Source organism: Armigeres subalbatus, chromosome 2, assembly GCF_024139115.2.
Source record: "Armigeres subalbatus isolate Guangzhou_Male chromosome 2, GZ_Asu_2, whole genome shotgun sequence".
NCBI classification, from domain to species: domain Eukaryota; kingdom Metazoa; phylum Arthropoda; class Insecta; order Diptera; family Culicidae; genus Armigeres; species Armigeres subalbatus.
In genome coordinates, this window is record NC_085140.1 from 440,781,530 (window position 1) to 440,809,460 (window position 27,931).

Below are 27,931 nucleotides of genomic sequence, written 5' to 3' on the forward strand. Positions count from 1 at the left end.
TCTTCTTCATGCAACATCAAAGCGCCAATAGACGCATGTTCAGGCTTCGGAATTCTCACTCATATGAATAAAAACCCAGGATTGATCCAAACAGCGGGAGTGCAATTTTTCCATATTCTCCTTTGAGCAAGTGTTCTCACACAATATTTTATCCGGATAGAAAGGCGGGCGATAAACTCGCGAGCGCCGGCTTGCCGGATAATTTAATTTTGGGCCTCCAAATTCTCCACCTCGCCACTTCTCCAGATAAGTTTTAAAAGCATACTCACAAAAATGTAGGTCCGCGACGGGATTCGAACCTAAAACAATTTTAAAATGTGTAAAGCGCCCACTATAGCCACGCCACCACACGAACCGATTGAAAGTAGATAGAAAAACTGCTGTATTGAACCTACTACTTATCGTAGCGCATCGTCGTATGCAATCAGTTCGGAGAAGCAAAGTAAGCAGCATTTGATTTTCGCGAAACATGGGAAGAGAAATAACAATTCTCGGGAACTTTTTCAAATCGGCGTATGTAACATTTTGATCAAGCTGAGAAAATGAGCTTGAAAGTTTTCAGATTTCATTTTTATTCCTATTTAGAAACTAATCATTTTTATTGCAATTGAATACACCTCAACGATACATTATGAAAAGGTTCATCTTCACTGACCCTGAAATCTGCACTGCGTGTGAACATTTCAGTTATTTTGATAAAAATATATGTTACAACGTTCTGCAACAGATAAATCACATACGTCGTTTTGATACGTCAGCATGACCGAGGTCATGCTACTTTCGTCGAAATGTTACGCTGCTCCGTACGCTGCATTGTTGATACGTCGAAATGTTGCGTCAAGTTGAAACGTTTCACGCACATGCGACAAAAAATTGCAACACTTACAACACGACGTAACAACATTTGCTGCAGAAAAACAACGTAAAATGTTTTTCTTAACGAAAATCAGAATATTTAAGCAACATGCTTAATTTTGAAATCAGTGATGAAAAAGTACAAGCAGACGCACGTTTCAAACTATTTAGTTGTTCGAAAAAACTTTTTAAAGTACATTTTCTGCTAAGCGGTGTATGTGCAATATTTTCATCAATGATGTTACACCGTTTTGCAAAAAATTGATTTACATTTTTAAAAACACATTTTCATGTAGTTTTGAAGATATACACATTTTAAGATGAATTTGATGTCATATGCTGTTAAGAACGGGTTTGTTTACAATTTGCAACATACGCCGTTTTGAAAAAGTACCCGAGAATTTTTCGCACCAACGCTTGTGCCGGAGTTTATCGCACTGTAATTTATCCGGATAAAATGGATGGTGGAGCGATCTGTTGTCGCGTGAGTGAGTGAGAAATCCGAAGCCTGCGCATGTTATATCAATGAAAATAAATACTGAGGTATGGAAATCCATGTGTTGTGTGCGTGCCTTTCGTGTATGGCGAAAAATCTTTCACTACTGCATCTGAACGGGATCTCGTTATATAGTATTATAAGAAGCCGTGCAAATATGTACGTCACCATTTGCTGTTTACATTTTCCTTCATCTACTAATACACTGGCATTTGATCTTCTTCCTCACCGACCTCACCTTCTATATATTCTCGTTGAGTGACTATAGTCCAATGAGAGCTTGAAGTAGCTAGAATTTTCTCCCTGTCCTGCTCATGCCCATTTGTTGACAAAAAAGAACAAGTAGGACGGGAACAACTTCCGAGTTACTTCGAGCTGCTCATTGGACAACACTTATTATAACAGTGTCGTCAACTTGGTCGTCAAGTGTCAAAATTGGAACAGAATCAGCTGTCAGTTCCATACAAATGCGCGTTCTAAACGAGTTGGACACCTGTCAAACGTAGAATATGACGTTACTCTTCTTATAGGACTCAATGTCTCATTATTTGGAGAATTTAACTTGAAAACAGTTCAAAAATTAAAAAATCATACGGTCATAAGAATGAATGGTGGTACCCAGCAATTACAATAAGACAAAGAATGATTCGATATCTGTCAAAAGTAATCTTGCTCTACGAGCAGAGTTTTTCGAGAATTATTGATCAAAAACTTTTTTTTTTCGTTTTCCACTAATTTTAGCTATGCCAAATAACTTTTGTTCCAGCATTTTTTCCATAGATGATTCCTTCCTATTGAAATCTTTGAAAAAAGTCGTGGGAAAGAGAGGGTTGAAGTCAACTTCCCCAAAGAACCCACATTTCAACGTGGGTTGCCAAGCCTCTAACTATTTAAAAACTCGAAAACAGAAACCGAAAAAGTGCTGCACGTACGATTCACCCGATGTTTGTACAAAGTCATGTTAGACCAATCTTGAAAAACAGCACTTTTTCGATTTTTTGTTTTAAATTTTAAAAATACTTAGGGCCGTTTTCTTCACCTACGCTTAACTATTAAGCGGTGCTTACCCATACGTTTAAACCTGGTTTAAGCACTAAGCGGAGGTGAAGAAATTGGCCCTTAGAAACGTCAAAAATATGGGTTCTTTGGGAAAGCTGACCTTAAATCGTTTATCGTTCATCGGATTCGGCGAATCGTTTTCTTTTTGGTCCGATTGTCGCCATCAGAAAGCGGAAAACGAAGCACAGAAAGTCTCCCACGAGGACGGGTCTCAAAACAAGCACATTCCGGTCGCCAACCTCACTCACTCGTGGAGTAAAAAGTGAAAAGTTCGGATAAGAACCACACGGAAAGTTATCATTGAGAAAAGTCATAATTCTCGTTGCGTAAACGGGAAATTCGGACCGTGTCACTTATCACTCCGGTCATGGCAAGCCAAAAACGGGGAGCAAGTTCCGTGTCGCCAAAGAAACAGCTCGACGGCCAAGCCTCGGAGATAATGCTGGCAGAAAGAAACTTGGTGTATCGGTAAGAATCATAGAACAATTCGCAGTAACCAGACTTTTTTCTCCTCGACGCAGCTAAGTGAGCTGACGGTCATCGGGACGGATTAATCCAGCAATTGATCGGCAAGATTTTATATTTATTACAGAACACTGAGTTCGGAGAAACCTTTACAAGAAGTGAGTATTTGCTGCATTCGAGACAAGGCAAGCATTAAGAAATTTCTTCGATTACCAGGGCTTCTTTCGTCGTAGTTCTTTGTGTGGTTGAAGTTCCATTGGTGCAGTCGACTTTCTTTTGCGTAGCTGGATTTCTGTGGCCTAGTCGAAGTATCGTCGGAGTGATCGACTTTTGTCGACTTTCCTTTGGATGGCTGAGTGCTGAACTCGGAGTCAGTTCTTCGGCATTCGAGTCGATTGCCAAGTGGGGCGGCGAGATAAGCGAGATAAGGGAAAAGATAGCTGATAGTCGCACGGAACTGAGTGAGCCACGGTGACGATCTGGGGCCGAAAAACAACAGGTCCTCAAGCTTCTGCCTGCCAATTACATAGAATTAATTAAAATGAAGCAACTGGCTAGAATGAGCGTACACTGGTGTGGTATAAATAGTGACCTTGAGGAGGTTCACGCAGACTTTTTTTACAGCGCCATACCTTTTTGTTAATCATCGATAGCTTCTCCAAATGGCTTGAAATAAAATGAACGAAACATGGTATTAATGCTGAGAAAGTTATTAGACAATTTTCTAACTTTTTTGCTACTACCGGATGTTGTAGTAATTGACAATGGCCCACTATTTAATTCTCAGCACTGTCTCTTTTCTTGAAATGCAAGAAATTTATGTTTTATGTCCCCCGTATCGCCCACAGAGCAACAGGCAAGCCGAGCGGCTAGTGAGGGTGACAAAAGATGTGTTGAAACAGTTTTTACTGGATCAAAATATGAGGCATTTATATCTTGCTGATAAGTTAATTTCCTTCCTATTTAATTACCAGAACACGTGTTTGACTGATGGAGATTTTCTATCAGAAAGTATTTTCAAATACAAGCCGAAAACAGGGTTTGATCTAATCAATCCTAAGAGTTCATACAAAAATCAGATAGCACAATCAATAGATGTATCTGAGATTCAGGAACAACTCAGTTAGTTATTGGGACTCACGATTCGTTTTAGAAGCTGGTTACAGACAGGGAACAAGGTTCATTACCGAAGTAATAAAATAGCATGTACCAAAAGCTGGTTAGAGGCTGTGTTTATTTAAAAAGTCTACTAATATATTCCAGATATCGTTGGGGAGTCATCTGATCTCGGTGCACAAGGGGCAGATTAGGCTGACCGGACAAAATGACCGTAAACGTTAGGTGGCACTTCGGATCATGGAGGAATAGGTTGCAGAGCGTGGAAGTGAGAATCGAGCGAGAAGGACTGAATTAAAGAAGACTAGCCTTAACTACCTTCTCATACATCGGATTGCATATTTTCTTTTATAATACCGGCTGCGTATGAAACCAAAATTGTGGATATCGGAGAAACTAGTACATGCTGAAGAAGTGGAAAATTAAATTGTAGAACTAGAAGATGAAATTATCGGAGATTATACTGATGAGCAGATGGTGTAAATGCAGCAGTCATTCGAGGATTCGGAGAAGTAAGGGGTCGAGATAGATGAAGATTTCATCCAGCGGACGTACGGGATTCCTACTCGTTACCACTCTAAACTAATGAATTACTTCAAAGCCGTGATGAAAAAGAAGACACGGAAGCTTGAGGCAAGCAAGCGTCAAGCCCGATTTGCTTCAACAGTATCTAGCAAACATTTTACTCGGCGAAAAGCTCTTGACCGAACAATAAATGATATTTTTGTAACTATAACATTCGGCTTCGTAAAGTTTTTACAAACGTAAGTGCTACAAACCTGCTGACCATTACCAATGGGATTAGCCATTAGCATAAATATGTTATATGGACAGAACATGTTTTGATGGATTGTATGCCATGCCCATAAATCCCTACTCCAGAAAAACACACCTTAGAAAACATTTCCGTAGAATACACCATTCACTTAGAAAACCGTTCTGCAGAATACCAAACCTCCAAAGAAATTTTTCAGAATGTCCCAATCCTTTGAAAAACATTCCCAGAATACTATAAAATAGTTAGCATCATTCCCCAGTAAACATTAGTGGATATGCAATCCACTTGTTTTATTTCAAGCAAATACGTTCGTCTACTAATGATATCCTTTTTTGTGTCTTATTCCAAGCGAACGCTCCAATTCCAAAGTAGGAGCTAGTTCTTTATTAGCGTATTGAGAATGGGCGTACATTAGTTTCGTTAAACACATGCTGTTATAAAGATATCACACCGTATTTTGCCTTATCACGGGCGAATGTGTTCATCAGCAGAAAAATGCGTCCATTGAAAGTAGAATGCAATCAAATTCGACGAAGAGGAACTGTCGACGAAATTTTGGGTAAATGCGTTCTCGGCTTATTCCGGACAAAATGTGTGCAAGATACGCTTTTTCATCTCATTGTCCAAGTTATTTAAGAAAAAACACAATCGATTAGATTGCATAAAGAGATACCTTCAAAAGGTTTTTTGTTTGGGCAATGCGTCATTCTGATAATTTGTGTATTCTGGTTAATGTTATTCGGAAAAAACGAATCAATCTGTTCTACAATCTGTTCCGATTGGCTTTGCGCCCTTCAAAAGAAGTTCAAATCTAATTATTGACATGGAACTGAAAGCATCACTTACTTATTTAGTTATAACATTCTTCGTTTTACTACAATTAGATACCGAAAATCATTAAATTTGTATGTACATTTCCGTTTCGATACAAGCCTATACAAAACCTTTTCTATAAAAGCGATTAATGATTCACATGTAAAGCCTAAAACTGCTATTGAACACGTTAATCCTGTTCATTGCGACTCTATTGCTTCTCAATAAATTTTGAATGCTTTTTCTTTTTTGTGGGGCTATTGGTTTATAAATCGCTAGATTTCCCAATATAATTTTGAATGCCAAGATATCCGGTTCATGGTTCATTCGATAAACTTTTTTTTTCGAACGAATCTAACAGGAGAGCTGGCAATACCATCCAAAACAAATGCGACTTTTATCAAATAAATATTTACATAATGCGTTGCAGCTGAAATTTACAGAGTCTATTTTCTTTAATGTTATGGCTTCGATAGCGCGCTGCGCTAACTTGAAGCATCACTACAGTGTGTTCAATACTAACAATACCAGTTATTCTTCTACATGCAGTTAATAGGATTTTGGGAGTGTGACAATAAAGCCCTAAACTCAGCTCATCAATAGGCGAGTTTGAAAGAAATGAACTCGATTAGATGTCTCTAGGACTATATTTTTTTGTTCTTCGGAGGATTGCTCTTTTAGTGAAGTCTAACATGATATTCAAGTTTATTATCATATCTTCCACGACTGCTATTCTTATTATTTGTTTCTTTGTTTCTCGCTTGCGTGACGTCAGTAGTTATCAATGAAGTTCAACTATAGCTCTCAATGTGTGCGAGTGAGTGTCACTTGCTCCTCTCTACAATTGTTTGTACAAATTGAAAGAGAAATTCATTCTTGTTTGACCTGGCACGGAGAAAAAAAAAAGATTGATGTGAAGAGAAAGCTCAAATTAGTGGATTATTTTCTGAGTACTAACGGAAAACAAAGTATAAAGTCAGATCTATCCGTTTTGGAAAGAATACGACTGAAAAGGAATGTAACTTAAAATCTTGAAAAAGGAACTAAGAATCAATTGTTAATACTTTGATAAAAAAAAACACCGGAAGAAAAAAAAATCATGCCTTCCAGCGCATGAGTTTGGAACAGATTTGATGATGTGATTAGACTTAAGGACATTTGGCATAACGATCATTTTTTACAATTAATGTAACATCAGAATTTTGTTTGGTGTGACAGTAATATTGTTCATTGATAGTTGATCTTGTTGGTGCAACGATTTGAAATAAATCTTTATTTGTGGTACGCCAGTGGAAGTCATTAGGGCACTTATTGAAAGATAAAACAAACATATAGATAGAGGGAACTCAAGTACGAGGTTTCTAAGCAGTTACCAGGTTTGCATTCGTATAGCATGTCGCTGGGGTAACGCGATGATATTCGTATGCCTGAACATTTCCTAGAACGGACCTGGAATCGAGCACAGTCACCTTCAACATGGTGTTGCTGTATTGCCGCTAGATTAATGAAGATTATGCGCTTATCAGTTAACACGTCTACAAAGTTTATTGAAAACATGCAGCAGATACATATCTCTGTTATATCATTGACGAATGTAGGTCAGAATATATGTGCTGATTGTGAGGATATTTGGACTTGAAACCAACAGCCTAAATGTTATTAGAAACAGGATATTTTTTTAAATTTTAATATCCGAACCGAAGGGCGTTTGAGTAGATGAAACCTGGTATGGAAATGTCACTATTGATCATAAAAAAATAACAATGTAACGCAATCACAAAAGCTATCGTTATGCCAATTGAACATTAGGTCGAATTCAGAAACACCCACTTTCAATAAAGAAAAAAAAAATATCTCAAAACGGAATAAAAACTAAATGAATGCTGGTATTTACAACAGAAATCAATACTGTAACCGAAAGTAAAATGGTCTCAATCTTCGGTCGTTATTTACGGTGCGCCACACTCCACTGTCAGTAGTGTGCAAAACAAAGAGGAAGGAAATAACGGTAGAAATCAGGAAACACACTCCGCTCTCCTACAGGTCGTTACTTACCAGATCATCGTCCGGTTTCTCGGTTTTGATTTCCACGTTGGTGGCGCCACCGGCTATGCTGGCACCGCTTTCACTACCGGTGCCGGTGGCTGCTGGATTCGACAGCCGGTCGACGTAGTTGCTGTAGTTTTGGGCACTGTTGAAGTTCTGCGCCGTATCGTCCGTTTCGGTGTCCAACAGTTCGATCGTTACTTTGCAATCAATTTTGTACTAAAATTTCATAAACGATTGATTTAGTACATATTCGCATCTTAAAAGTAAATTCTACAAATCAGGAAACACTTACAAGATACACCTTGAAACAGTTTTCGTCCTGGAGAGCTGCTTCTGCCTTCCGTTGGTATGCTAGTTCCTGAGCCACTCGACGATTCGCGGTGCGACAGAGTCCGCCGGCGCCGCCTTTGCGTTGCTCGAGTTGGAACAATTCGACACATTCCAGAGCACCCCGTTCCGTAACGCAATGTTGCAGCTGCCGAACGGCATTTTGGACAACCTGTTACCCCAAATAAATCACATTATAATAATTTCTGAATGTTCACTCTACTCCGCATCATAATTACCCGGTCCAGCGTAAATGCGATGTAGGCATGGATGCCGAACATTTCTCGAAGGGAATCCTCAAAGTTGCTGGCCTCCATGTTGCCATCGAGCACATTCTTGAGCATCTCCAGGAAGGTTGCGTAAAAATCTTCAACCTTTATTTCGCTCTTCGGTTTTAGACGCAGCGCCGTGGCCGTACTGTTGTTTCGCGAGTTTTGATACATGCGCTCCTCGGTGGCAATGATCTGCGCACGTTCATAGATGGATCGAAGTCGTTCGCACAGAATCGCGTGTAATCGCAGGAACAGATACCAGTTGTTGTTGGTGAAGAAGAGCGTGTATGCTTCTTCCTAAAGAATAGAAAACATGTTCAAAAGTAAAACATCAATTCATCAAATATTTTAAAAAAAGTGTTTCCAAACAAGGAGAGACATTGCTACTCACATAATGTTTACTGATCGCATGAGCTGGAAGTGGTGGGTTGGATGACGATTGCTGTTGCGCAGTTCCCGACAAAAGTCCTGTCGAGCTCGCACCGCCGATATGTTGCTCTGAATCATGCTCCTGCTTAATCTCCACTTTTATAGCACTATCCGGCACATTTTCCTTGCCGCTGTCTTCCGTAGATGATCGATTGGCACCCGATGTGATACTGCTGTCGACCACAGGTGCGCCACTAGTCGATTGACTGATCGCTCCGCTAGCCGAAGGTGATCCGGACATTGTTAATCCACTGTCAGGGGAACTACTGCTTGTCACTGCCGTTGGGGTAGGCTTGGAGCCTGTCGTCGTACTATCCGGTGTTTCTTCTTTAATAGCAGCGGCGAAAACATCTTTATCGATGTTACTTACGCCTCCATTCCCACTTGTGCTTGCACTTGTTGAATTACTGCTGCCATTGTTCTTGCTGCCGTTCTTCGATGACTTATTATCATCCTCTTGCTCCTGATCTACATCCATGTCTCTATCATCTGTGAATGAATTGGTTCAACATAAGTAGACTGCTTTTAGAAAAACAAAATCAAAAATCTAACATACCCTCCTCTCGTTCATCATCACTAAGCTGTTGACGAGGGGCGAAGAACAAATCCGGAACAAACTGCCGCAGGATGTGCTTGATGCGAGCTTTCTCCTGTTTCTGGATACCGGTTTGCCGTTTAACGTGATGAATAAGTAGATTTGTCGCATCATCCAGTATGGTCTTATCTTTGTAGGGCAGAATCAGGTGGGGTCCACACGTAAGTGGGTTGGAGCTGCCATCCTCACCTTGCTCGTGACGCTGCAAACAACAGAAAACAGAATTGTACGACGGATTCTTGAAGGCGGAAGAATTTGATTTTACCTTCATGTAACTCACCTCATCAAAAAGCGTTTCAATTTCATTGAACAAACTTTTCGATCGGAGCGCCTTAATGTCATTTTGCTTAAAATTAATGCCCTGGTGATCCAGAGACTTCAGATAGTACTTTTCGTTCTGCTCACGCCACTGCTTGTTGAAACCCTGTAAACAATAAACAAACCCATTAGTTTCCATTAAACTTTTCTTCCACAACACTCAGTTACATACCTTTTGCGCTTCGCGCCATTCCTCTTCCTTGGCTTTCAACCTCCGCAATACAACCGGCACGGCCACGACCGGGTTCTTTCTCAATCCTTGGATAATATCAGATGCCTTATCACCGTAGATTCGCTTCAGCGCTCGCTGATGTATCGTCGCCGAGGTACCGCCCAGACATTCATCCAGCCGGAACCGGCTGACCTCATCCTGGGACATCCGACTTAGCTTCTTCTGGACACCCTCCAGCACTCGTATCGTCGCGCTGTTGGTTTCTATCACAACATCCAGCTCGAATCGTTCATCCTCGCAGCGATAGATAAACTCTTCGTATTGCGTTTTCCGCGACGTGACAAAGGTTGAATCCTCTGCCCATGTCGGGAATGAGACCCAGGTATCGTTTAGTACGTCTCGGCAGAGCGCAGTTCTGCCAGTGCATTTTACGTTTTCATGAGATTTCGGAAGAGCACAGTAACTAGCACCGAGTCGCTTGCACGTGGACAAATCAATATCGGTGGCCAATTCACTTTGAGATCGATCTTGCCGCTGGGCCGAAGCCAACGGAACGCATTCGGGCACCGTAGAGGGGCCAAGGAAATCCTGGAACCACTTCAGCAGATCGGGAAACCTGCTGAGAAACGGTGTCACCAAGGTTTGTAATTCTGATTTCGACACAATTTCTTGATTGAATAATGTCAAACATCGCAGAAAATTATCATAGACATCGGGACTCCGTAACGCTTTCCGAACCTTATCAAAGAAAGCATAATCATTCAACGTACCGAACTTCGAAGCCTCAGCCAGCGTTATGTCTCTACAAATTGGTTTGTGACGCTTGATCGGAGGGCCTTCACGATCCCTTGTGGAAAGGTTGTGTCCATGCGACGGTACTTGCGAATAGGATGGTGATCTTTTAATGATATTACCGCCTCCACCGTGCCCACCGCCCTGCATTCCAGATGTGCTATGAGCGTACTTTGGATTGCTTACGTGATTCCGTGGTTCCTTCTCGAGGCCCATGCTACCGCCTCGACCACCTCCTATTCCTCCACTGGAATAATCCTTCTCACTTGGACCGTAATCTCTGTCCTGCAGACGTCCCAGGCCACCAGTATGTGAGCTGTTGAATGGTTTTAAATTTGCGTTCATCACACTGCCCGACATTTTCTTGCCGTGCGTTTGCTGTGGCGGAGGAGGTTGAACCTGCTCATGCATGGAGTGATTTTTGTTGACATGCATCGGTGCATGGCTGGTCGCATCCGGTAAAAATTGCCCGAATTCCCTCAGGAGATCCTCCTGGTTGTCGAACAGCTTTGCCACCTGGGTGTACACCTCGGCTTCGGTTAGCTGTTTTGCACCGGAATTGCAGCCTCCTTGCGTGCCTTCCTTGTGAATTTTCTGTTCTTTCTGGTAGGTGTGCAAAATCTCCAGGAAGCGCTTATACTTTTCAGGTTGAGACTGAAAACGATTTTTGATTTTATTGACATAAGTGATGGCATGATTGAACTCTACCGGTTGATTTGGCTGCGCATTACCAGCGGTCGGTTCCGGGGGAGGTGGTTGCTGTTGAGGTGGATGAGGAATCACTGTTTGAGAGATCATTCGATGGAGATTTTGCTGACTGTTAATTGTAGACGGATCGGGCGTAACGTTTCCCACAGAGGTGCTACTGGGAGGCATAGCCGGTCCTCCGCTGCCCCCGGAGATCGTTCGTTCCCGATCCCTCGAGAAGTTTTGCGGGGACTGAGGAATTGTTGGAATACTAGTAACATTGGAGGTCTGTGTTGGAGGCCCGGTGCTACTTGCTGGTTGAATAGTTGTGTGAACCGAACCGGACAAGTGCCCGTAGGTTACTAAATTCACAGCAGTGTTGCCAGTTTGTACGATTTGACCACCACCTTGGAAAATAGTATTGTACTTATGGGGGGAAGGTTGCGGGGCGACCGTAGTTCCGGCTGACGTCGATGGCACTGAAACGGACACTTGGAAGGCATAGCCTTGATCGTTTGCCTGCACTTCGATCTTGTAGCCAGGCGGCAGGAAGGTGTTGAAACCCACAATCAATTCAGGATGGCCCTTGAATAAGTTCGACACCCGCTGTATGACACCGGGCGTATCGATGCTTTGGGATTTGAATTCCTTCATGATATCCAAGAAATCATTGTAGACCTGCGGCTGATTTCCGAAGCGAAACTTTACCTGATCGAGATAACTGAGCGCGTCTTCGACCTTCAATCGCTGGAATTGGGCTTGACCTTGGGGTGGTGGTGGCGGCGGCGGTTGTGGTTGCGTATTCGAGATTACATTCGCCGGCATTGTTGTTATCACTTGGTTTGTTCCAGCGTTGGAATTCGTTGTGCCTTTGTGGCCACGAACTTGGCTTGTCGTATTAACTACGTGGATTTGTTGGGCTGGTGGAGGCCCAGTCGGTTGTCCATGACTGGTTGTTTTTACCAGATTTGTGCCGCCGATTGCCGCTGTATATGCTGTTATGAGATAAAAAGAAAATGCGGTTTTTAGAATAAATATTAAAACAACATTTTTCACTTAAACTACGTCTAAGGAGGGTCGAGTGTAAAATGAATATTTCAAAATTAGAGACCAAAAATATGTAACGAAATTATGTAACATTTTTGCATTCGTAATATAATGTGGCTGATACGTTGATACTTTTATGCCCTGGGAAGTCGAGACAATTTCCAAACCGAAGATTGTCTAGACCGGCGCGGCATCGGAAATCAAACCCAGCCACCCTCAGCATGGTCTTGCTTTACAGCCGCACATCTTACCGCTAGGCTAATGAGGGCTTCAATTATTTACATATTTTATTGTAAATGTGCTCTTAAGCTTATTCTTTGAACTTTATTATTTTGGATACATATTCGAAAAGAATTTAACAATTCTTAGATCCACACGCTCCACTGATTAGGGTGGCCATCTTGCCCCACGTTCCCCTATGCTTGTTTTCATGGGTTGTATCCATTGTGAGAGTTTTATGATTCTGTCTAATTCTGCAAACCATGGTTCATGATAATCTCGACTTTTAGCAACTATACTTGACTATTTTGAGTAGGTAGCTCCGCTACAGATTCCATAATTTCATAATAGGGTTTCTTATTCCATTCCCGGCCTAACATGCGTACGACTGCATTATTTAATTTATATTTTATGACATTTTAGCAACTTTTCCTGAATTTTGTGGGTCGTGTAATATTGCGATGGGGTTCACCTCTGCTAATATAAAATAGATATTCTTGCTAAACACTGCTTGGAAAAGCTTTTATTTGATTTAAATTAATATGGTGCAGCACTCATTTCAGTCACAAGCGATTGCTTTTCCGGCATACCCCAAGTCTCTTCGGCATACGCAATATTTTACTCAATCTCTCAACATCTTATTCTCATTCTCTCTCTCGAGATCGTAGGAAATGCGACATAAACAAAAATATGCACGTTCCACGATAACGTGATGCCAGATGGTATTATTCATAATTTTTATTTGGTTGAGAAGATATATTCACTCATCCAAATTCCTTCCAAATACTTGAATAAATATTTTTTTTACTCTTGGAAATTGAGATAATTATAAATAACATAAAAGCGTCAACGTTTTAGACAGTTTTCCTATTAACAATGAAAAATTATCTTCATACTTAAATAAGACTCCTGGCCTTTTGGCAGCACTGTACAGCTAGAAGTTCTTGAGCCGAGGTGATTTTTGGTTCGGTTTGAGGATACATTTTTAAATTTATTTCAATATGCTTATATAAGTTCTAGTGATACAATCTTGTAATCTTGTAATCTTGTAATATCAACGCACCCTCTGACCATAGCCTATCTGCGTTGTATTTAAATACCGCTGAGCGATACGTCTACTGGGCAACACGTCCGGTGTGCACTGCACTAAGATCTCCTTAGATGCAACCGGACCGAGATCTTACTTAAGGCTCCCAAGGGTCCGTTTCGTTGTGATATGTTGCCATAAATAGAAATATATGCACTTGCTTTTCTAATCTACGGGAATATTTAAATTTACTAATGATATTGATTAGTGACAAGTAAATTCATTCATCGATCAGATTAGAACGAGCTCAGTGCAATTAAAATATAAACGCAATACTTATCTGCAATTCACAGAAGATGTTGGGATTGTCCTTGAAGTAATCACGTTGTGAACACAGACTTCCTGTATTGACGGTGGTTGTTATGAATATGAATACCACTGCTGATACCGGAACAATAAGATTTTCTTCATCACTGGTCGTCTGGAAAGAGGTAGATAAAAGAATTGGGCCGCTTTCACTCGCCGGCCCGCAAAACATTAGTAAGTAATTAATCTTACTACAAAGACAAAAATACAGTTCTAATAATTCTGTCTTATTAATGGATATCACACATGCCCATCTGATACTCAACTTAACCAAAAACATATCCTCAATACTTAATAAAATGATAACTGTATATAGTTTCTATTATTGTCCATATATACCTACTATTCAATCTAGGATTCCAAATCGGATAAATTAATTCAGTTGCTAACTAAAAGCTTATCCTCAACGCTTTGGCTGTCAATAGTCTCCACAATATGAACCTTAAAGGTTATAACTTTGTTCAATCCTACATCTGTTTATATTAAAACTCAATCCTAACTGCCCCGAAACCGCTTTCAACACATAACTGCCCCGAGCACAGCCACTACATGCGACCCACAGGACCCCAATCGAGGACGGCCTACACTATACCGTTGTGAGTTTACACCCTCTCCTGGGCTGTGCGACGCTGAAAACATGCTCCTAACGTTTGATGCCTAAAAATAAAAATAATTAAACTAATTACACTAAATCTTACACTTTTGATCGAACCCGGCTGACATTCGCGTTAAACAATGTGTTCCATGAGTGCTGATCACTCATGATAACGCCCCGAATCGGCGAATAAAATTCAGTTTAACGCAGAGTTTAAACCCTCTCTTGCGCTAAGTAATGCTGAAAACCTAACTTCTAGGAATTTGATTCGTAGAAACAAATTATACTGAAATTGGTGCGTGGCAAAATAAGTTATACTATTAGCTGATTTAGTTTAACCCTGACTACCCCACATTATACTGGCCCGTTTGGAGTCATCCAGTGGCACTTGGTCTTAGCATTCGTTTTCTTTTTAAATTCTATAACAATTCACCACGCTTACCCCCATATTAGTAATATGTAGAACGAATGCTTGACTATTACTATACTAAGTATAGTAAAAGACCGGAAGTAATAATTGGGCCAGCCACCACCAATATGCTTATATAAGTTCTAGTGATACAAACAATTAAAAAAGATTGAAGTGCGTGAGTTAAGCATTATTGTGTGGTGATAAACAACCTGAAGCAATGGTTGTATCAAGCACTGTAACGATTTTCAGGTAGGTGTTTATTTGATGATACCGTTTTGTAAAAGTGAAAAAAATCACTCCGGCTCAGTGGTGTTGCAACGAAGAGCAAAAGTTTGAAATCTACATTTTTATTTTCTATAATTGGATCGATTAGGAGTGAAATAAATGTGCAATGTGCAGTGAGTCGGGAAATGGGTCCATAGGCCCAAGTAGTGATTTACCCTACTCCTTTTGATTTGAGAGAGACCTCATCTTATCGGTTCCCCAGAAAACCAATCCCCAGAAAACCATTCCTCAGAATGTACCGTTCCCCAGAAAACAGAATATGTAGGTGAACATGATTTCATTTTCTTGTTTTCTTACAAACATCATCGCAAGAACATACATAAAATCATTTGTCTTGATGATTTGAATGTGCAAGGGCCATTGTGGTAATTGTTAGAAACTATAGTTTCAAGTACAATGTGCCTTTTTGGCATAATGACCATGGTGGCCGCCAGAATAAACGCGGCGTGCGATGCGACGCAACGCGACGCGATTCACGCAGAGGAATAAAAACGGAGACGAGCCACCCTTGGGCTGAAAGACTCCTTAATAAAGATAAAAAAAAGGAATAGAAATTATAATCGATGAATTGTCAAACTGCACTGTCGCGTCACGTCGCATCGCATAGTCACGTCTATTCTGGCTTCAACCAAAAATTGATTGAGGAAAAAAATCGGGAACCACGCATTTGCCCGAAATAAGGCAATTAAGTCGATGATTCCTTCTTTTAAAACGCGCATTTTTCCTAAATAGGGCAAATCAGTCTATAATTTTTGTGTGCTGCTCACGCGTTTGTCCAAAATAAGGTACAAGAATATAAAAATAAGCAGGGGAACTTCCATCTCACTGAACATATATTCATCTCATCGCAGAGCAGAGAAAAACAGCACTAATCTTGTCGTTTCTTTTTGCTAAGATGCGTGCTCAAATTTAATTAATTTCATAAATACTGCCGTTACACGCATAACTGTCTCACTTACATAGGAATCCCAGCAAACATGGGACCAATATCCACTCTTACATTGCTTACAACATGCTGTCGCAGCAGGAAATATTGCGGCCCGCATTGTACATGCATTTTATCAAACGAACCAAGATCATGAGAAAAGTACACGGTCGAACATTCCAAGCGTGAAAATGTTTCGAAAACTGTCTTAGCATTTTTTGGTCAACTAAGCTTCATTGTATGCAAAGGTGATTGTAAGGCCGAAGTTACGATGCAACTCAAAAGCAGGATCAGAAGCAGCATTCCGAAAACCGATGTGGCAGAGCCGCCCAGCGGTCATGTCATACCAGCAAGCCTAAGCTGTGCCGCACGGTGAACCATGAACCATATGCTAATATTCATTAGCCTAAGTTTGAAGACTAAGGACAACTCTTTGTATAACATAATATATTATATGACATTGAACTGTACTTCTTTGTAGTTTTGTCCCGAGCCATTTTTTTCATTCCAGTTTTTTAGTTGCCAAAATCGCACGCACGCGTCCACGTGGACGCGGCCCACACGCAGCTTAAAAAACCGCTACGTGTACATCGGATCTTATAAGGCAGAAGCGGTAGCCACTAGACCACCGATCTCGTCTGTTTTGGAGACCACTGTCGGCCAGCCCTAAAGAGAAAATCAAGTTGTATATGTTGCGAGACGTTCGTCCTATTTATTGTTTGAAGCGACCGGTAGCTTAAATGGCTCCAGGGCATATTTTCTCCTGTATTTTCTTTTCGAATTGGGCAACTCTACCCGATCAATAATGCATAACAAAATTATAACAAGTGGAGTTATTTATTTCAGAAAAATATTGTAACAGAATGTGTTATAAAATTGGCTGGTTAGTTGTTAAAATAACAAAAATTATATCAAAAATACATCTAGCCGTAACACAATTAGGAAAGAGGTTGATACCTTCAACATTATAACAAACGTTGATATAATTTTTCTGTACAAAAATCTACCTTCAAGGTAATTGCCTACATCACGGATAGAAATCTGATACGCTACCACGACAGATTTCCATCCATAATGTAGGCAATTAACTTTGTTCCAATATCGAGCGGCTTCGAGTAATACATCCTAGGTGATTACCTCCGATTTTTTTTTTCCAATGCCTACAAAAAATGTAGGCAATTAATTTGTAAAAATATACATAACTAATGTTGTTATAATTTTAATATGAAATAAAACTGGCCGAAGACACATTTTTATCGAATTATCTAATTATAACACACGTTGTTTTAAATAACAACAATTTATAGAATTGAGTTATAATTTTGTTATGCATTCCTGATCGGGTAGTAGTCGTTGTTTGTAAAACTGATAACATATTCGCCCGCATGTGCGGCGATTTCTCGAGATTACAAACCAAAACAGTAAAAAACAAAACATATCGGGACTGATTTGCGATTTGGGCGTAACTTATTTTGTAAACAAACATTGTTCCGCGGATTCCGGAGAATGAAAACGCTTTTATCCCAAACTAATTTCCTTATCTGGTAGAGGAAACCATAATCTGTCGGATCCATACCTTGATCTTCTCATGAAATTCTTACTTTAGCAGGAATTCACCTTTCAATGTTTGTTTACAAAATAAGATACGCCCAAATCGCAAATCGGTCCCGATATGACAGTTCCACTCGGCGATCTGCTTAAAAAGGATGCTACTTAGATTTGGTCACTCGAGTGCCAACAATCGTTGTCGAACGAAATTCAAATCAAATATGGACTGGGGGCGCAGCTCTCATTCATCGATTTTCATTAACGTCAGCGGAAGCCAACTACGAACAAATAGAGAAAAAAGCACTGGCGAGTCCCATCGAAGGAAAGTGGTTACCTCCAATACATTTTTCACATCAAAATCTTCTACATAATGTACATATTCACATCTGAGTTTTCAGAATATTGTAACACAGAGAAACAGACGTCTCACTCAACACTTGTTACATCGTTCACCTTTTTATTTGACGTTTGCGCACTATCGCCATCTGGTTGCCGTTTGGCCACAAACAGTGATTTTAGCATTGGGCGGGCAGCAATGTTTCCGTGACAATATCGTATCGTTCACATTTTGTTCTAAGTGAGACGCCTGTTTCTCTGTGATTGCAAGTTGGCTGCAGATCATGAATCTATCAGTAATACGCAGAGATATGACCATTTCCGTATTAAACGGTTCCACAAATATGATGAAATCAAGACAAAATTTTCAAAACGACTTATCTGCTTTTGTAAACAAAGAATAAAACGACTATTTGACGAATCTGGTAGCTCTCCCACGCAAACCAACACAACCAAAAGGTAGGTGAAGGATTCCGCTACCTGTTGGTGGTGTTGGTTTGCGTGGGAGAGCCTTCGGATTAGTCAAATCGTCGTTTGAATCTTTGTTTACAAAAGCAGATAAGTCGTTTTGAAAATTTTGTCTTGAAATGATGATAGATAGGAATACTGCGACGAGCACGGAGGTCTATAGTGTCTACCGCTTCTGCCTTATAAGCAGGAGGTCGTGGGTTCAATTCCAGGCTCGTCCCTTTCCTACTTTGCATTTCTATCTTAGTTCTTTCTGTGTTTCACGTTCTACCAAAACGAATCCTAATGTTTATAACCTTCCACCCAATCCCAAAACCTCCCGTGGCACATATGAGAGGTCGTAGAGTTCTCTGCATCTTTCTTAAGTGGGTGTCCAACTAACCATCCTTCCCTTCCTCAGCATTTGCAAGGACATGGCCAGGACAAATCTCGACTATTGGAGAATGCAATGCTTCCATATAAGAGATAGTGATTAGTCCCAAATCAATATCTGAGAAAGTAGTGCTACAGTCATACAATAGTCTTGGCTTGTACCACCTACGAATTTGTGCGAATTGTGCAATGCTAATGCTAATGATAATAGATATGTAGCAATAATGCGATTATCTATTTTCTATCGATCTAATCATGGCTTTGGGAGAAGATGATTATATATTTGTTTAAAGGATGTCCCTTGGGTTCTTCATAGCAGGTTCCAGAGGCCTCCGATTCCATTGAAGGGGTCGGTTTGGAAACATGGAACCATTGGTGTTAAATTTCATGTTTTTTTTTTTAATTTCATTTTCAGGACTGTAAGTCTCACTAGCCAATTTATAATAGGTATCGGGTTTTCTGCAAAAGTTACATGCAAAAGGACCCTGAAATATTTTCCGCGCCGACCATAATCAAATCCGCGCCATTTCCGCGCGGCATGAAATTCAATCCGCGCGATTCAGAGCTAAATTTTGGCCTTATACGCACAAAATATCATTTTTTAAAATAATGTATCACAATTATCACAATTTTCTGAACGTTTTCTTTTGAAGTGCGTATTATACAATATTATTAATTTTTTAATATGATTTTAAGCTACTTCATACATGTTTGTATCAAATTGAAAAAATAAAATCGCAGTTAGTATTACAACCCTTCTAGATGGTCTTAGTTACCAATAGGAGTACCAAGGCTAAGTAAACCAAAATTAAGCAGTTAAACAATTTTTACATTAACCGTTTTTATGGATCAGAATGGTTGCAATTTTGTTGAAATTTTTTTTCATAACACAAACTTGCGTAGAGATTAGGTAAAAAGATCATGTAAATTCGTTTTTGAACAAAACTTCCGAGTATTTGAATTCATATCCAAATATAAATAATTCAAAATCTAATATAGGAGGAAACACGGCTTTGGCAGGTTTTTTTTTTTTTTTTTTTTTTTTTTTTTTTTTTTTTGAGAGGTTTACTGGTGGGACTCTGAATAGAGTAGAAACCTCTGCACCAGGCCTTTGATGATACCGTTGCATAATTCCGTTCGAAGCAGTTTGCCAGCCGTACACGGAACATGTCGTCCAAGAAGACGCTGTTGCAACTGAATCAGAGGGAATTACGTTCATAGATAGTCAGAGAGGTCTCATGCTAACTAACATCGTAATCGTTTAAAGTCATTTTTGTCATTTTCTTGTCAGAGTCACATTATTTAACCAGTTTTTATGCTATTTAGATGTCTATTGTCATTGTACGCGTTCAAAATCAACCGAAGCAGTTTATCCGACTCACATGGAACATGCTGCCCAACGCTTCATCGTAGAAACTGAGACGGAAGTTTTTCTTTTATCAAATATACGAAAGTGTTCAATTCCCGATTTATAAAAAATGACAAGCTAATAACTTTTGAAGCAGTTTTCCAGCCGTACAAGGATCATGTCGTCCATTAAGACACTGTTGAACTGGCTCAAAAGACATTATATTTACAACTTTAATAGATATTCTCTCCTTATCTCATTCCTAATTATACATATAGATTGATTTGTACGATGTCATTTTTGTCTTTATGGTCAGAAGGTATGAAGTATGGGTTCCTCGAATTACTTTGTTTACCTAAGTTATTGGTTTTTGTTCTGTGTCAATACTATCAAACACAATGTTAGTTATGTCTTGTAAAAAGTGGAAACTGTTCATGCATTTGGTCTATTTTATTGTTATTGTTTTGTCAAGGTAGTCTAAGATTATTATTATGTTTTAAGAAGTAGCTTAATCGTTTCTAAACTGTCAATATCTATAATGTACTAATGATCAGCTATGAGTCAGCTATAGGATTCACTTTTCGGTGGCAAAGTAAAGCTTCATCACGCCTATTCCCTACTATTAGTAAAAATTATCGAGAATGAAGCCGTTATAAGATTGTTCATATACCATCATTATAATGTGTGGTATTTTTTATTATGGCTCTTCGAAGTGAGACATAACAAAATAAGACTGGTACCACGTTCCTAGTTTTAAAAAAACTTCTACTCAGCGAATCCAGTAGTCATTTCCCTACGAATGTCTTGAATACATTGTGTATCAATAAATGCCTAGCTAGCTCAGTATAAGCGTGGCTACGTCTCATCGTCACAGGGAACGCATCAGAAAAGTATTGCCGAAAAGAAAAGAACTCACATCATTATCACTGATGTAAAAGACCTCTGCCAGACTGCACTACCATTCAAGGCTCCATAACACGATGTCCGTTGGATCACATGCAAATGCCGTAAATTAGTGCGTCAATGCCAGATATGTAACGCGGCACCAAACAAAAATAGTCAACATGTGATACCACCACGACAGGATATGTCTTTGGTTGCCATCTCAGTGCTAATGGCGTAAGCCGACCCACCGCGGCAAGGTAACATATCCGAGGGGAAGGGGAAACACGGCTTTGGCAGGTTTTGTTCTATTATTGGCAGGGGGTTTTTGTCGACCAAACTTTAAATTTGGCCACAATATACTTTGATATGCAAAGAATGTTTAGGCCAAATTTGAGCATAATCAGTCATAAAAAAAACCCTGACAATAATAGAACAAAACCTGCCAAAGCCGTCATTTTCCCTACTGTCGCGATTCGCATAAGAGTCTCATGTCGATTTTTGACAATTTTGATTTTATTTCAGAAATAAGCTTGAAATGAACTCATCTTTAAGAAAAACTGATAAAATATTAGGCTTTGTTCTAGAAATTTGAAAATCAATACCCACTTGTGTTGTCCCATCTTGCTATTTATTCGCATAATTTATTTTTCTAGATTTCGCATATTCTAGATTTCGATACAGTCTCGCACAAAACATCGATGTAATTCTGGTCCATTTAATAGTTCCATAGCAATGTATACAGATGAAGAATATCATGCCAAATTTTCAGAAAGATTGCTGGTTTTTTCGATTTATTAGAATTTTTTATTTTCTCCATGTAAAACGAGTTTGAAAAGTTCAACAGCATATTTCTCAAGTTGAAGAAAACTGACATGGGACGCTTATGCGAATAGGGGCAGCCTACTTGCTCAGGTTTCGTTGAATGTTCTATTTTCTAAAACATGAAACTCTGAAGAAAGTTGTCATGCGGAAATTCCAACAAGATTTTTTGCAGAAATTTCTCTAAGGGTTATTTACAGAAAATCTACCTGAAAAGGGTAATATCTGCAAAAAAAAATCTCCGGGATTCCTGTGGAAATTTGTTTGGAAATTGCTGCGGTAGATCCTCCGAGAATTTATGCAAAAATTCATTCGAATACTTTTTCATAAATTCAATCTGAAGGTGGAGGAGGAATTCAAGCAATTCAATCTGGAGGAATTCATCCAGAATAATCCGCAGGATTTTTTACGACAACACATGCGAGAATCCATCCATGAATTCCTGTTGAAATCGTTTTAATTTTTTTTTAAAGAGGCCTTTTTCATCAGTGATAATGATGTGAGTTCTCTTCTTTTCGGCAATACTTTTCTGATGCGTTCCCTGTGACGATGAGTCGTAGCCACGCTTACATTTAGCTAGCTAGGCATTTATTGAAAAACAAAGTATTCAAGAAATTCGTAGGGAATCGACTGCTGGATTCACTGAGTAGAAGTTTTATCCAGTTTTATTTTGTTATGCCTCACTTCGAAGAGCAATAATAAAAAATACCACACATTATAATGATGGTATATGAACAATCTTATGACGGCTTCATTCTCGGGTGATGAAGCTTTACTTTGCCACCGAAAAGTGAATCCTATAGCTGACTCATAACTGATCATTAGTACGATAGATGCGGAGACGAGCCAGCCTCGGGCTGAAAGTCTCTTTATTAAGGAAAAAAAAAATACATGATAGATAATGACAGATCAAGCTACTTATTAGAACATAATAATAGTAATACCTTGACAAAGGAATAACAATAAAATAGACTAAATGCACGAACAGTTTCCACTTTTTACAAGACATAACTTACACTGTGTTTGATAATATTGACACAGGATGAACCAATAACTTAGGCAAACAAAGTAATTCAAGGAACGCATACTTTACCTATACCTTCTGACCATAAAGACAAGAATGATATCGTACAGATCAAACTATATGATTCGGAAATTGAGCCTCCAAAATAAACGAAAGATTAAAAAAAATCTATGTGATTAGGAATGAGATAATGGGAGAGAGTATCTATTAGAGTTGTAAATGTAATGTTTTTTGAGCCAGTTCAACAGTGTCTTAACCCTTTCCTTCCCATGGTAGCTGTAGAGCTCCATCAAATTTTGCACCTTCCAACATTCATCGAATTATTTCAACAACAAAAAGCAGTATTTGGCACAACTTTTTGGTTCCATTAGACTGCAAATATAATCAATTTTGAGTAAAAATAGTAAAACTATTGAAAACAATCAAGTAACTATTGATTTACAATCAAAAACTTTTTTTTTTCGTTTTCCACTAATTTGAGCCATACCAAATAACTTTTGTTCTAGCATTTTTTCCATAGATGATTCCTTCCTATTGAAATCTTTGAAAAAAGTCGTGGGAAAGAGAGGGTTAATGGACGACATGATCCTTGTACGGCTGGAAAACTGCTTCAAAAGTTATTAACATGTCTTTTTTATAAATCGGGGATTGAACACTTTCTTATATTGATAAAAAAAACTTCCGGCTCAGTTTCTACGATGAAGCATTGGGCAACATGTTCCATGTGAGTCGGATAAACTGCTTCGGTCGATTTTGAGCGCGTACAATGACAATAGACGTATAAATAGCATAAAAACTGGCTAAATAATTTGACTATGACAAGAAAATGACAAAAAGGACTTTAAACTATTAGGATGTAAATTATCATGAGACCTCTCCGACTATTTATGAACGTAAATCCCTCTGATTCAGTTGCAACAGCGTCTTCTTGGACGACATGTTCCGTGTACGGCTGGCAAACTGCTTCGAATGGAATTATGCTACCAGGGCTGGTAGCGACCAATGCAGCTGAAAATAGTGACTTTAGTGACCAATGCTGACGAAAAAAGGGACCAAATAGTGACTTTCAATTGCAGAAAAAGTGACCAAATAGTGACCTTCAGTTTCAGTTGCAATTTCAATGAGACGAGATTTAGCGTTTTTCATGAGGAACCAAATACTGTTGAAAATATTGAAATCCAAGCTTCAATAAAACCACACGAGCTATTTTTGTGGCTGTGTAACTGTCGCTCATCTTGGTGTTGTTCTGCATTAGGTCCGTTTTGTGTGAAGCAAACAAATCTCTGGGTTATTGATTTTAAGCGTGTGCACGCTAACTTTTGCCCTCTCTTTTTATATCAAGGAATTTTAATAAATATCAGTCAAAACTCAAACTCAAAACTATGAGCAGTACTGCGAGCAAATCAAATGTTTGTGCCACTGGAAGTGAGCGAAACATGGTTATCTATCACTCATTATGGGCAAACCAGAGTAAACGCGACGAGCGATGCGACACGAGGCGACTCACGTAAAAGAATAACAATCATTATCAACAGGCTGTCAAATTGCACTGTCGCGTCATGTCGCATTACTCTGGCTTGCCTCTTAGACCTGTTTTGCTTCCCCGAAAAATGATTTCTAGGCAAAAATATGCGTGAATGAACATTCTTGAGAATGAGTGAAAATTACGTTCACTGGATCAGCTAAACACTTAAGAAGATTTGCTATAGGTGCCACGGAAGTTTTTTGAATTTTTAATGCGAAAGGAACATCAGTACGGATCTTTTTAGTATAAAACGAAACACAAATTATGAAAATTCAGTTACAACGAACCTAGGATTGAACGCTCGACCTTCTGCTTATAATGCAGGACCGTCGGGCTCGTCTTCAAATTCAAAAGGTATCAAAATATAACGAATCGAGCAACATCTAAAAAAATATCACGATTTTAATCTTTTACATTTATGCTATTTCAATCATCACAAAATATTTTGAAAAAAAAATGATCGAGGTGGATGTTGGGAGGGAAAAACGGCTTTTATTTTCTCATGTTCTTACAGCAAAATTACTTTGAGGATTCTTACATAGGGGTAATGACGGCTTTGGCAGGTTTTGTTCTATTATTTCATAAAATTCGGTCGACAAAAACCCCCCTGCCAATAATAGAACAAAACCTGCCAAAGCCGTCTGTTCCCCTATTTAATGTATCGCCTTTCAATTCGAGTGCAGTACAATCATAGATACAAATATCATGATTTCGAATTGAAAAGAAATATTTTTATTTTATCAAAATATCACGCGCTGAGAATCATAACTTCGTTAATAACTTAACAGTTACAATTGTTACTGTTGTGTCTGGTGCAAGATACAGTCATCCTGTATCACACCAAACCATTAAATATTCGGCAAACTACCGCAATTTGCTATAATGATAAAAAGTAAACATCGACGAAGAACAATGGATTAATGCAGTTACGCCACTATGATTCTAAGCATGAGGCTTGTGATAAAACAATTTTCTGTTATAAAAAAAACTGATAAGCATGTTTGTTTTAGGTATGCACTAAATATCAAGCCTTTCATCAACTATTGGTTTCCCTGAAGCACCTGGAATCATATCATAAATTGAAAAGATTAATCTAAACCTCCAATAGTGCAATTGATAGGGGAGACTGGGCAAACTTGATCCACTTTTCTCATTTTCGATGTATCTCACCACAATAATATCTATATCCTTTACCGTCAAAAATTGCATCACGTTTTATTGTCTCAATCGATTATATGGCTTATTTGAGTTCAACTTTCTCTCTCTTTCAAACCTCTAACTATTTTAAAAATCAAAAACAAAAGTTGGAAAAATGCTGCACGTGTGAACCGTTCTGGAAAATTCACCCGCTGATCTTTCAAAATCAGGGGGATATTAGCCCAATCTTGAAAAACAGCACTTTTTTAATATTTTGTTTTAAATTTAAAAAATACTTAGAAGCGTCAAAAAAATGAGTCCTTTGGGAAAGTTGACTTTAAATAAAATAAAGAATCGATTGAGCAAATAAAAATTTTTGACGGGAAAGGTCAATTAGCTACTGGTGAAATGCCAATAAGAGCAGCGAAGAAAATGGCTGGCGAAGTTTCAGAGCGATTATTTTTCCAAGATCCGTAATTTAATTTCCGTCATGAACAAAGTATCATCCGACTTATACATAAAGCTTCATTAAAAAATAGTCAATAGTTTTAAAATAGTTGAAAATAGTGACTTTTTGCGAGAAAAAGTGACTTTAGTGACTTGAGGTCGAAAAAAGAGACTTTTTAGTGACTTGCCCGAAAAAAGTGACCGAGTCACTAAAAAGTGACCCGCTACCAGGCCTGTGCTACGGTATCATTTAAGGCCTGGTGCAGAGGTTTCTACTCTATTCAGAGTCCCGCCAGTAAACCTCCCCAAAAAAAAAATTATCATGGCAAAATTCTGCAGAAATCCTCTCCAAGCTGTGGAAGTTTATTTATTAAATTACTCATAAAATCCTTAAGGAAATTCCTTCGTAATTTATCAGCTGGAATTTAGAAGAGAAAACTTTTATAATTGTTATCCGAAAATAACGCAAAAATGTCTTAACAAGTCCTGTGGATTTTTTTCCGAAAATGTCTGTGGAAATTGACCTATCAATTGCTGAACAAAATTCCTTTTCAATCACTGCGAGAATTCTTGTTATAATGAGACATCTGCATCAAATCAAAGAACATTTTTGTTTTTCTCAATTGTTGTATAGGGTAGAGAACCATTTGGGCAGTACCCCCTATTCCCGTCTACATCGGTCATTACTCGAGCGCACTACAACCGATTATCTTTGTTTTTTAGTACATGATTAGTTTCTGTCGATATCTACTGATGTTCAAAAAATCAAGCCATTTGGTTGGAACGCGGTCGAGTTATTAACGTTGCGGACGGGAATAGGGGGTGCTGCCCAAATGGTCCCGCTCCCTATACTCTGATCATTCTAGATCTAGAGAAATGCTATGAAAGCAATATAAAACCTTCAATACTACAAGAGAAGAAACTAAATCCCGACGGAAAGATTTGACGAGATAAAAAAATGGATTTTAGGATTTTTTAAGGAAAATTATTTTGAGCTTTTTAGTGGAATGTCTTCACTTGTCGTAAGGCGAGCTTGTACAATCCCATTTAATTCCACCACTTAATTGTACCTTGACAGATACGTATTTCGACCTCAACAGTAAGGTCGTCTTCAGTGTCTCGTACTTGACTCGACGTCAAGTCAAGTCAAGTTTTACAGACCGTCACCTACGCATTTCGGCTTAACCTTGAAATGCCAATAAAAGCACAGGTTCAATTCATGTAGTAAAGAATAAAAGAATAATGTTTTCCTAATGAATGGTTTTCGGGTATTCGTTATGAAAGGTTTTACTTATTGAAATAGGCTGCTTCACATTTTATGTGTGTATAGTATTAAAAGATGTGAATCATTCGTATGAAGTCAGAACCCCAATTTTTCTCAAACATTAAATTGAAAAAAGAACTCACATGTCGTATATTGGACGCTGGGCGGCTGCTGGGAAGGAGGAGGTGGCACTGGCTGGGACACTTGCGACTGCTGCTGGCTCTGCTGGGCCACCGTTTGCTGTTGCTGCACCTGCTGAGATTGGCTCAAATTTGCCACCACGTCGGCGGGCGCGGTCGTTTTGATAACATTCGGCGATATCTGGTACTGTATCGTGGGTCCGGGATTATGCGGTTGGCTCGTCGTGATCAGACGCTGATGGGGGGCAGTCCCACCGGCCCGAGGGGGCTGCCCGAACTGAATTTCTTCCGTACGACCACGCTTCATCGTGGCTGGTGCATTCTGCAGAAATGTATTTTATCTCACTTCGTTTGACACAACGAAATTCACTCGATCACCGTTCACAATTTTCACAGCTTCTTTTGTTAAAAGATTTTTCCTTCTTCTCAGTTCAGAACACTGACTCACTTTGACTTTTCACCGATCTGATAACTGTGGGAGAGAAGAGAATCAGAAAAAAATGATATTAGAAGAAAAGT

General features: G+C 39.2%; 1 protein-coding gene across 5 annotated transcripts in view; it reads right to left on the reverse strand.

Annotated features, from left to right (window-relative positions):
* LOC134213665 (paired amphipathic helix protein Sin3a) overlaps positions 1–27,931 on the reverse strand; it is a 60,343-nt gene that overhangs the window by 6,779 nt on the left and 25,633 nt on the right. For 3 of the 5 annotated variants that reach the window (XM_062692927.1, XM_062692928.1, XM_062692929.1), the window contains exons 2-9: positions 27,416–27,884; positions 9,745–12,218; positions 9,520–9,678; positions 9,216–9,456; positions 8,622–9,148; positions 8,198–8,527; positions 7,924–8,130; positions 7,638–7,847 (exon numbers count right to left, since the gene is read on the reverse strand). In XM_062692927.1, the coding sequence (XP_062548911.1) occupies positions 7,638–7,847; positions 7,924–8,130; positions 8,198–8,527; positions 8,622–9,148; positions 9,216–9,456; positions 9,520–9,678; positions 9,745–12,218; positions 27,416–27,719 (4,452 nt within the window). In that variant the 5' untranslated portion in view covers positions 27,720–27,884. Of the gene's footprint in view, positions 1–6,210; positions 6,468–7,637; positions 7,848–7,923; positions 8,131–8,197; positions 8,528–8,621; positions 9,149–9,215; positions 9,457–9,519; positions 9,679–9,744; positions 12,219–27,415; positions 27,885–27,931 lie in introns of those variants that run through there. The other 2 variants (XM_062692931.1, XM_062692930.1) reach the window with 2 other exon arrangements.